Here is a 12,537-nt window from a genome sequence, read left to right as displayed (position 1 = left end):
TCTCTATCAATAAAGTAGTGTATCAGGTGACAATTATATTAAAAAAAACTGTATTTTGTCAGATGAACTACCCTATGCAGACCTATCATTCTTACTGTTGGCGTGTTCTAAATATTTTTTTTTTTTTTTTTAACATGTGATCTTTCATTATCTAACTAGAACTAACAACTTTATAGCAGCCTAACAACCTTAGAGCTTGTAGCAAACAGAAAGTAGCAAATGCTGCAAACTATCATTGGTCATGCTTCACCATTCCTCTCATCTCTTTTACATAAGACTGCAAGTTTAGCATTTCCTTTACATCAAGAGAAACTCTCAAGTGTCCCTTGTACTCCACTTTCTAAAGATTTTCCTTCCTTCTTCAATAAAACACCACACATATTTGTGTAGATGAAATTGCTAATGCATGACTGTGCAGTGGCACTTAACTGTTGAACATCAGGCTCGCAAGAAGAGGAGAAACAGCTGCGTACAACATGTGCAGTACTAGATTACAAAGTTCTCTGCTGTGCCTGACGGAATGAGAATATGAGGAGCTGCCAAGAGCAATGTCACTTGAAAGAGACCATTAAGCATTGGAGCATCAGTGATGGGAGGCTGTATGTCATTGGCAGGTTTCACTTCTTTCGTACGTATCTCATTGTCAGGAACATAATCACGAGACATTACAGCTTCACACACACACACACACACACACACACACACACACACACACACACACACACACCACCCGCTTGTTACATATACTACTTATCCACAAGCATACACACCACCACACCAGACATCATAAATATGGAATAATAAAAAGACAGATAATGAAAAACGGAGATATGGTGCATTTCTTGAACTGACACAATCTTAAAAGCTACTCAAGAAATCTGACTTGAACGCCAACTATGTTTGCAGGTCTCACTGTAACTGAAAGTGATAAGAATAAGAGCATTGTCACAAGGGCACTTTTCTTCCATTGCACTTGGGGTGACAAGTTTCATACAGGAAATAGCAGCACAGTTTCAGCTAACCTGTAAGAGCTAAATATATGTAGGCATAACATGGTTTAATACAAAAATTTGAGGCTTTTGTCAGTGTCTGGAGCCTGTTTCCTGTTCTGTATCATTCCTCAGAATTTAACCCCCCCCCCCCTCCCCCCCAGCTCATTTTTGTGGTTATTTTAGAACACACAAGTGAAACTTAAATTATAAACAAAGGGAGCATGCTTAATAATTCAGCAGCAGCTAATGCAGTACAGTCTGTCCCGAAGCATCAAAATCATTTGAATTAAAACAAAATCAAAAGCACCAGGCAGATTTAGAAATTAAAGAGCTGGTACACAAAGTTAAGGACTGAACTGCCACACAAAACTATACATCACTCAGTATATGCATCACCAAAATAATACGTAGAAGGAAAATTAGGATGATGATTTAAATTCTGATACATAGATAATGTAATGATGATATGGGGGTAGTAATGTAAGTAGACACAGGCAGAGAGGAAGAGGGCAAGGAATAAGAAAAGATTCAAGAAGAAAAAGTTAAATATGTGGTAATTCGAATTATGCTCTCGAACATAACAAACCCAAAAACAGAGCACTGATTATTAGTACAAAGCTTTTAATTTGTGACCCTAGTAAAGTTATTGCATGAGAGAACGCTGGGTGGGAATTATACACTCGCTATTAGCTAACAACAACTGGTGGACAAAAACCGATCCTGCATTGCTGGGGTGGTCGTACAACAGAACTGCAAGTATATTTGCAGTTAATATAACAGGTGAAGTGAGAAAACAGTTGGTATCTCAAACAACATGAGTTTGCAATCACATTTTGTTGGAGGCTGAACGTACTGCACATTCGTAATGGTGTACCCATCTTTCACTATTGGCAAATAAATGTTAGCCTAACAACATACAAACGGTGCCACAGCAATGAAACATGAACAATGTTTAATGATGATACATGATGAGTCATACTTCATATGCTGGAGATTACATATACTTTGTGTGTGTGTGTGTGTGTGTGTGTGTGTGTGTGTGTGTGTCAATGAGGGGGGGTGTGCACATGTGCATGCGTAAGCACATTGACATGAATTTTTTCCACGCCTAAATTATAAGTAAGTGATCATTTACAAAACTTACCTTGTTTAATTCCTCTATCCTCCTAATTTGATATGGCGAAGTAGATGATGTCTCGAAATATACATAATCTGGAAGAGACAAAAGAATTTCTAAAATGATACCTGCACAACATATACACAGGAAAAGAAAGCACAGCCTTAGTGTGCAGCGAAAATGCACACTACAATAACAATTTTACAAATCTATACATCTTAACACTACTTGTTCGCTGTAGCATAGTCAAGGGTTGATCGCACACAGCAGACAAAATCTTGTAAAGATTTTTAAGCTTTGTATGTCGGGCAGCGGCTACACAAAACCTTAAAAGTTTCATTGCTGCTAATCACATAATCTTTGATTCCCTGACTACCCACTCTTTTATGTGTACTCAATTAATTGATTTCACTACTTCCACAACATTTTATGTTTTCACTGTCAAACTAAACAGGCCATGACTACTTTAACTGTTCTAAATGACAATGTGTACAACCAAATTGCTGTAGAGCAGCTGATTGGAAAACTGCCCTGTTACATTCCAAATTATCACAGAGAGAACTTCATCTCTCCAACAAATCACCCATTACCAATGATTATAAGTCTGACTTGTGGACATCCATTTACTTGAAATTCAAGTATAGGCAAGTGTAAGAGGCAGTCAGAAACATCCATCTCCTCATTCAACGGCTGTGATATGAAAATGTTAACTTAATCGACTCCAAATTGTTGCTTCTACACTTAATATGAACTTACCAATGGGTTAGTTTGACAAAACCATGAACAAGAGCAGTGTGATAACGTTTCACAAGTGCAGTAGACATTTTAATTAAAAGACATATATGCTACAAAATTCTTTTATGAAACAGTTTTCCCTCATTTGCCAACAATCTGAAGCCTAAAGCTTTACCACCCAGACACACACTATACCTCATGGCACCATAAAATTAGTTTTTGAGTACATGGAGACTGATCATGCACTGATATGAACCTAATGAACCACCAAACATTCAGGACACATTTGCATAATACAACATTTTATACAGTCCCTTCCTTTAGCAAGATTTGTTGCCCATAAAAGGAATTTTCTACAAAAAGCACCACGCATATATCACTAATTTAGCCATGGAAATTACGAAGCAATCAAAATTTACATATACATCTACAGAGCTAATATTATGAAATCTGATACAAATGGATTGACATATTCGCTCACAGTGCTATTTAACTGAACACTGTTACAATATAAAAATATAGTTTTATGACGTTAATGGAGTAAAGAAAAGTTTAAAATAACGAAATTAACTGAGGAAAGAGGACATCGACTAGCTAAGACAACAATGGCAGAAATGCAAAATGTTTGACCAAATGGTTCCTACAGACTTTCTGAAGATGACAAATATCATCAAAATTTCAAATGGGGTACTAAATTTCTAAAAAAGTTATTAATTATTTTTCTGGAAATTGTCTCTACCCTTACACTATGAATGCAAATTATGCCACAAGTGTTTAGGCCTAAGGTGGGGATGTAAATGTTTTAATGTGCATCTAAGAAGACAAAACTAAGTCACGTCTACAGCTTTTAAAATCAACGTGGGCCATTGTTGTTCCTCTTCTGTGTTGAGCAACAAATTTGTTTCCCTACTTGGACTCCTCTGGAACCAAAAAGAATACTGTAAGAGAAAACACTTTAAATAGTAATGATGTGCTCATTGTCCAGAAGTATCAACAAATTACACTATGGTCCCATTATGGACTATCATGTAACCATCTTAATCACAGTACACCTTCAATGAACACTTATTTCCTTTAATGGGAACTGTTTTACACAGTTCCTCTCTGATAAAAGGGTTTAATAAAGCTCATAATTACATTGGAAACTCCATGCCCTAATAACAACAAGGAAGAAGACAGATTGCTACTCACTGTAAACATGATGCGCTAAGTTGCAGACAGGCGCAACAAAAAGACCGTTACACATTTAGCTTTCGGCCTGTCTGCAACTCAACATTTTATATTTATGTTGGGTAGTAATTTCTCATTTTTCTTGTATTGTTCACAGCCCTAATTACTTTAACGGATAAAACCTATCATTCACTTCAGAAAAATACTTAAAAAACCCTCATCCTAGGTTGGCCGTGCATAGCAGGAACAATACCAATTCCAAGATAAAATTAAATCCTCCTATCGAAATTAATAGTAACTTAAAATACAAACAGTGTGATGTGCTCTGGAATACGCCTGCTTGTTATCTGATCACTATGTCAAACCACAGTAATAAAATGAACCCTCACTAAACAATTGCAGTAATAATGGGCTCCAAGTTAAATAAAATATTTAAAAGAAACTGAGGCACCAACAATTTTATGTACATGGCAAAACAACTTGAAACAGTTGACGAGTAAATACATTGATATTGCTGGTCAGTCCTACAGTTAGTCATCAAAATTATCATTATTATCTCCACTGGAAAGTTTTCAAAGAAAATCTCAGCTTCCAAGTAAGTAAGATTTTAATTTGGAATCTAAGTGACCTAAGTAAAATATACAAACCATCCACGCATCCCGTTTGATTGCAACTGAAATCTGTTTAATCCCAGCAAGAAAGCATTGGAATGGGATAGTTTCTTTTGTTTTAATGTGAATTTCAGCTATGGACTCCAGTTCTGATGTAAAATTAATGCTAATAAGCTTGCACCTGACTGTGAGACAACAGTGGGTGATATGCTAGACGTTATATACGTAACAAGGGCACGTTCAGCCCTCACATGTGGTAAGAAACACAAGTCAACTGCTGAAATGCCATATCAAGTTGTTGTTGTTGTTGCTGCTGCTAGTCTCTCATGTGGAATCTTCTTTATCTCTGTGTAACCATGGCAACCTATGTCATTTGGAACCTGTTTACTGTAACCATGCTTTGTTCTCAACAAGTAAACAATTCTTTTTCTCCTTGCCACAGAACGCATGAAGTCCTCATGTCATGTTGATTTCCACTCCTTGGCACAACAGATTGACATTACATGATTCTCCTTATTTAAATTCATTTAATAGAGACATCTCACCTCTGCCAGAGTCAATACGAATGCTATGAACTTCTACTATTTCACCAAACCTAGTACTGTAACTATAAATGACACCAAACACTTTTACTGAGAGCAACTTTTCATCATATCTTTGGAAATCTTAATTAAAACATCCTTATGAACTACTGGATAGATTGCAGAGCTCTTTACAATGTAGAATTTGTTTGTGTTCTTCATTTATATCTCGAGAAGATAGACTGTTGTACAAGAAGGAAATCGGGGTTTGATAAAAGTGTGACGAAGTGAAGAAAATGAGTGGGCCCTACACAGCTAGTACCTTACTTCTAACCATAGGATTTGTCTATGATAAACCTCTCATGCAATTAAAAAAAAAAACCATTGATTCCAAAATAATGCTGCAACAGCCTCTGGCATCTCGAAAATGGCAGTTACTGGTGATCTGGGGAGCCCTTGCAAAAGATACATCCACCATAATTTCAAAACTGTTATGTTTGCACAATGATCCACTTAAGTAATATCATTGTTATTACAATACAAATCAAGTGTAATGATATTCATGATCTTGTGCAGCATGGTTACTTCACATAAGCGAATCTGTGGTTCTAGTAATGGTCTGGATAGACTGAACCAGGGACTCACAAATTACTTCTCTATCCCTAAGAGAATTTCCATTCTTCTTACAGCTCTTCATAAATATCAAATGTAAATCAGTGTAAAGTGCGGCGTTCAATATTAATAGGAGAGGTCGGCTAAAATTTTGTACAAATTCTATATCAAACAAGCTGTTCATATTCAACTCATAAGGGAGAAAGCTTATGTTCTAATATTTTGGATAACTACATGTAACTGTAATTAATCTCTCACTACTGGAAACCAACATTGCATTCATTGACAAACAACATGGTGAAGTGACGAACACTTAAATAAAGCTGGTCGAAAGATACAAAACCCATTTTGCAAAAGGAACGAGCCGATTAATATAACTGTATACCTAATAACAAAGCCACTACTAGTTGTCAGTACTTCACATTATATTACAAATCAAAACAAACACATCCCGACATGTAAACAAATATTATGGCGTGGTCTCTAGCCGTCTACAATCGTAGTACAACAGCTACAAATTAAGCAGATTTTCCAATTATTATATATGCACCTAATTATTTTTCCAAATTAATGTTTAGACGCCTTCCAAACTAACACCAAGCATTCATGTGCTCATCCGAAAAAAATAGTGCAAATTTGTTTGCCAAACAATTAACAATGAGCAAGATTTCTGATATGGAATGGAATACTGTTAAATACAAACATGTGAAACGTGCACATAAAAGTCGAATGTTTATTTTCACTCCAAGAAACGCATTTTAAACAATCGAGTAAAGCACTACAATATCAATGCGCGCGCCCAGCAGTCTAGTGTGTAGCCGGCCTAGCTATTTAAAACATTATATATATACATGCCTACCTCCAACTCTATACATATTTGCTGTCATGGTGTCGTCTTCAGCACTTCAGATCACTATCTTCGACAACTACATTTAACACACACTTTGTCTATGTCTCTGTTCACGCAGTTACTACAACGGATCACTGGACAACCCACAGCAACAACTCGCCATTTTCCTCTCCTACCTCTCTTCCACCACCGACCTATGACGTCACACTGCACAGTCCGACGGAATTTTTGTCAACAAATTATTTGCGAAATAATAACGGATCATACTTTTCTTCATTAGTGCCCCTGTTCAAGACGACAGAAGAAGAACAAACAAAGGTAAGCTTAATGTTTCTGTCCTTTGTCTCACATTTGCGTGCGATGGCGTTTCTGCCGCAGCGCGCAATGAACTGTCAACACGGTTATTTCGCAAACTGCATCGAAAATTGTCGTGACACATATAACTCTCTGTTTATATTACTTCCAAAAAAGGAGCAATAAGAGGGTAAAATATCTTATGAGCGCATTCTGTGATTAGCAGTGCAGTGTTTCTACTTTTACGTCCTTCTCGGAAAAAGGGATGCAACTCCCAAAGTTTTAAATGTTGCACCCAATATATGCATAGAAATTGGTACTTAGGTCATATAAAATAGTTTCCAGTTCCGAAACTTGGTCCTCTAATCAAAAGAAATCCGTAATTTCTGCGTTGTCTTCCAATCTAGAACAGTCGCAAACATGTCGATGTCCACAAACGCTTTTCTTTTCCAAGACGTAACAAGTCGTTCAGATGACTAATTCATTGACTTCTATAGATATTTTATGGTTTTGAAAGTAATATTTAAATTTCAGCGCGTCTTATAGTTGGCATGGAAACAGATCCAGAGCACATACTTTAACTGGCAGTTGAACCATGTGCTTCGATTCAACGCCATCTATGGATTGCTTCATTAACGAACTCGATAGGATATACCGAACTTGTCATTGGGGAAGTAATTCAAATCGAAACATTTGGAAAGAAAGACAGACGAATAAATATCTCAAACATGAATAATATTTGAAATTTATGAAAGTGGTATAGAAGTTAAGGATTTAAAAATGTTATTCAAGAGAAAAGTCTCCTGCACAATTAAATTTGCGCTGATTGAAGTACTGTAATTCGAATTATGAGTTAATTACAAGAATGTCACTGAAAATTAATTCAGATACATTCATTATGTTAAAATAAGAGATGATTGCATAATACATATCGTCAATAGAACCGCATTTAATGGAATGTGACAAACACTAGGGCAGAAATGGAAACAGTGAGACACAAAGCCTGAGAAACAAATATGACTTAAAATATGACTTAAAAAAAGTGAGAGTAATATTCTTTAAAAACGTATAATGTGCTTAAATTCGTGCAAAGTGATACATTTATATTTTATATCATCATCTTTCATTTTAGAAAATAAAAGTTTGTTAGCTTGTTGTTCTATGGCAATAACATATAATTTGCTTAAGTATGTGCATAGTGGTTTAATTATATTTTATAGCATCTTCTTTCTCTAAAAAAAAAAAAAAATATGTGAGACTGCTTTTGTAACACAAAGTGTTGGAGGGCTATGCCGGCAGTAGCGTGGCTAACCGAAGGGTCACCCATGCCGGACAGCCCGTAGGGGAGGAGCCAGACCAAGTATGTCCCACAACGACCTATCGAAAACCTGTCTCTTATCCTTTTCCTATCCCTAGCCCACCCTTTTTCTTTTCCTTCCCATTTCCCCCATTTAACCGATGCTGGCGTTTAAACCACGTGTAGGGGTGAGGAGGAAATGCCAAGCCCATATGCCGAACATCTGGAAAATCGTCAGTGCCTGGGCAATAAGGTGGCAGCTCCACCTAGGCAATCGGAAGGGGTGGACCTGTCACCCGCCCTTCTTAAACAACCTGATTACTGAAACCGAGATCCATTATAATAACGAATATTCTCTTCCTTTGAGGGACTTTCAAGACAATTAATTTAATTAACCTGTTAATAGTGCACCTTAATGGTAGTTATCATTTCCATCTTTGATTTCACAGAAAAAACATGGTATATAGATTTAGAAAGTACATTAAACAGCGTTCTTAACCTGTGATTAAAAACACCTTGTTTTAAACCACCCTGAGCAGTATTTGGACTGAACAAGAAAGACTAAAAGGCTTCGTGAAAATAGTATTAACTGTTATGATCGATCTCTAAACAAATTGACCTTTTATACAGTGTGTCCCATCTAAACTTTTCATTGTCAATATCTCTGGAACCACAATAGATATTGACAAACCGTTTTCACGGGTATGAATGTACGGCAGGGGCTCACGAAAGTAAATACTATGAGACATTCTAAAACGTATGCAAATATTCGTTTTAACGCTTTTTTTAATGGACACCCCCGATTATTGCATACGCAATGAGTAACATGACAAATCACAATAATAATGACGTTGGTTGCATTGCAATACATCAATTACATCCCAAGAAATTGGAATGCGTGAAAGAATGAAACGCACCGATAGTGCTCTTCCCGTAGTGCAAGCATGAACGCACATTCCGCGTAATTGCGATGTGATTGTCGTACTACGTCGCAAAAAATGCTGATCTTACAAATTGTTGTGTACACTGATAGTACGCGGCCTGCGAAACATACGAATATGTCCAGTCAACTACAATGAAAACAAGGACTCAGTTTACTGGTACGTGCTTTTTGAACTTTTCGCCTGTACTAAAATAGACGGTAACGATATATAACCACCGACCAGAAAGAACAAAATTAATGGCTGGCAAAGCTTCGCACAGAAGGATACATGCTATCTGATTGTAGTTGTACATCAGTTACACAGTGGTACATGCCACATACAAGACATGTCACTGAACATCTTTAATGACTGCGACACAATTGAACTGTTGCAGATGGTGCAACACATACATAAACATAGAGTAGTACTAAAAAATCAAACATACATCCTCTTCAAAAGACACAGAATGTATGCCGATATATAATCACATGTCTCACACCCGAAACGCTACAACATATGTTCAAAGAGATCACCATTTGGTTGGCAATACTGCTGTGTATGCTCCAGCAAAGATCCGCTCATGGCAGTCAGCGTCTGTGCTGTTATTGCAACGCAAGCAGCAGTAATATGGTCATTAATGTTGGCCATTGTTGTTGGGACGTGCTGATACAACACGTCTTTAACATGCCCCCGAGAAAAACGTCTATGGGGATGAGGTCCGTCATCCATTCTGGAAATCCATGAATAGGACTGCCCCTTCGAATCCATTGATGTAGGAATTGGTTTAGCAGCTGTTGTACCACCATGGCATTATACGCAGGGCATCCATCATGTTGATACCAAATTATTTGACACAGATGAAGGAGTAGGTCGTCCATCAGTTCAGGTAAGGAACACCGCAGGAAACGCTCATACTCTCGCTCATTAAAAGTGCCATCAATGAAATATGGGCCAATGATGTGGTGTCCTACAATATCACATGATACACTGACACTCCACTGACGTTGATGTTCAATCCGGCGAATCCACTGTGGGTTTCCTGGTGATCAGTAGAGCATATTGTGTAAGTTGACATTCCCATCGTTTGTAAGCATGGCCTCACTGATAAACAGTACCCTGTGCATAAAATCATGGCATTGCTGCAGAACCCACTGACATACTCCATGCAAATGTGAATGTCGTTGCCATGGAGGCCTTGATGGAGCACCATGTGACATGGGTGGTATCTATTCCTGTGCAGAATACGCATCACACTTGTTCGAGAGATTTCCGTCTCTCTCTCCATTTCACAAATACCTGCATGAGGTGTATTGCAGTGGGTGCCAGAATAGCTATCTCTGCTACTTTATATTTTACATCTCTGCTCCGGATCCACATTCCTGGACACAACCGCCCAGTCGTGCGAAGATTTCTAACAGTATTCATACAGGTATGGCAGGTCGGATGAGTCTGTTAGGCTACTACTGGGTACACACATGTGCCATTTTGGTGATATTCTCCATACAGTAATATCATGTTAACCATTTCCTCATTTGTGAATACCACGTCGAATGCCTAGAATGGATGGAAAGGCGAATTAATATCACAATTACAGCAATGATACCAATTATGGTGTACAGTACACCGGTGTCATGTGCCAGTATGTAATTCCACACAGAACAACCTGCTTCGTAGTGAGCTGGTCCTACACATAGCACCGATTGCAGCCCGTTCCTGTAAAAAGGGTTGAACGGGGAGGCTACACTGGCCGGTACTGCTCCGTAGTCTGTATGTATACAAATGCAACATAATATGAGGAACCCTGTTATGTACATACCAACGTTTGTGGTGGGAATCCTTTTTTCCAGCTCTCGTTATAAGAGTGAAAGTAAGAATATGTACATCAATCACTTCACAATTACGAGCAAAGTGCAGATCATGCTTGCATTGCGGGAAGTGCAATAGTGGCGCGTTCCATCCATTTCACGCGTCTTTTTATGTTCCAATTTCTCGGGATGAAGTTGACGTATTGCGATGCGACCACCACCATTATCATTGTGACTTCCAGTGTTATTGATTGCGTATGGAGCACGTGAGCCCCTGCTATACAATCATACCCATGAAAGTCGTTTGTCAACATCTATTGTCATTCCAGAAATATTGCCAATGAAAAATTTATGTGAAACACCCTGTATATTATATAACGGTACATTAAATATCATTAAAACTTTGCTTACTCTGCATTTGAAAGACAACATTCTTGGTGCCTTCCTTTGAACCCTATGATTATGTAGCACTTCAGTCTCTTCATTTATATGATCGCTAAGAGCATTATTGTTTGAAGTTCAGCTTAGCTTCTTTCCACAAACAATTAAATTATTTCTGGTGCATTTGGTTTCACTTTTTGGCGTGCCACTTACAACATGTCTCTCCGGTGGACAGGCATTTGGATGCCTCTAATGAGCCTGTGTCAGTAACTCAAAGACACAGAGCCACCATATCAGTGACACTGCTATCAAAATTATACTCATGAATTTTCAAGCAAGTGACAGTAAAATGTGGCCCTGTGTAGAGAAACTGGAGACGGCACATTGCATTCCTAATTGTAAAACTACTCCTATTATCTTCCACGTAAGTAATTAACATAAATAAAAGGTGATGATGGAACCTTGGGATGTGAATATCACGACAGATTTATTCATAAAAACATGAGTCAAATGGTATATCCGTCAATATAATACATTACTTATATTCTATTTTATATTCATAGAGTAAAAAGCTGCGCGGGATTAGCCGAGCGGTCTAGGGCGCTGCAGTCATGGCCTGCGCGGCTGGTCCCAGCGGAGGTGCGAGTCAACTTAGCATTTAAGTCCCATAAGATTTCACACACACACTCGCTCCTAGGGTAAAAAGATCTGATTGGCGGTTGAAACTGTTGAACCAAGGGTGATGACTCGACTTTAATTGTGACTTTCCTCCCTCCATCAGAGATAGGAAAAAACCGTTTCTCCAATCCCAGTACATCAACAGGCATCCACTGTGACATTTCCGACGTCTCAGGCCCCAATCCAATTAACACACTGTTCTTTTGGATGTGAGGGAAGCCGCGTGATCCAGAGCATCCAAGTGACCTAGAAGAAATGCTACACCATTCTCTGCCAGCCAGTGTCTGCCCACTAACAAAACTTTCACGAAATGTTTTCGTTGGTCAAATTGATACTGATCTGAGAGGCAGCAGGATAGAATATGACGTCTCCTGCCGAAACAGTGAGCTGTGCTTCGACTCATCCAGCAACAATCGCCGCTCTCACATTCCTATGGAACTCTGCGAAATAAATTGTGAGAACTGCTTCTTTTTTTATTTTCTTGACCTTGCTTCAGGGAGAATAAGCCACGGCGCCCTCCTCCTGGACTCCCCTGCCTGACCAAAAACAAA

General features: G+C 38.3%; 1 protein-coding gene across 3 annotated transcripts in view; it reads right to left on the bottom strand.

Moving 5' to 3' along the window:
- The window catches only part of LOC124787791 (metastasis-associated protein MTA3), a 221,515-nt gene extending 214,719 nt beyond the window's left edge, over positions 1 to 6,796 (bottom strand). For all 3 annotated transcript variants that reach the window (XM_047254701.1, XM_047254712.1, XM_047254719.1), the window contains exons 1-2: positions 6,618 to 6,796; positions 2,137 to 2,204 (exon numbers count right to left, since the gene is read on the bottom strand). In XM_047254701.1, coding sequence (XP_047110657.1) covers positions 2,137 to 2,204; positions 6,618 to 6,645 — 96 coding nt within the window. In that variant the 5' untranslated portion in view covers positions 6,646 to 6,796. The remainder of the gene's footprint in view (positions 1 to 2,136; positions 2,205 to 6,617) is intronic.
- Between the last annotated feature and the right edge of the window lie 5,741 nt (positions 6,797 to 12,537).

The sequence above is a fragment of the Schistocerca piceifrons genome, chromosome 1 (assembly GCF_021461385.2).
Source record: "Schistocerca piceifrons isolate TAMUIC-IGC-003096 chromosome 1, iqSchPice1.1, whole genome shotgun sequence".
In the NCBI taxonomy this organism is placed as follows: domain Eukaryota; kingdom Metazoa; phylum Arthropoda; class Insecta; order Orthoptera; family Acrididae; genus Schistocerca; species Schistocerca piceifrons.
The sequence above is the reverse complement of the archived record's forward strand: the minus strand, read 5'-3'. Positions and strand labels throughout refer to the sequence as shown.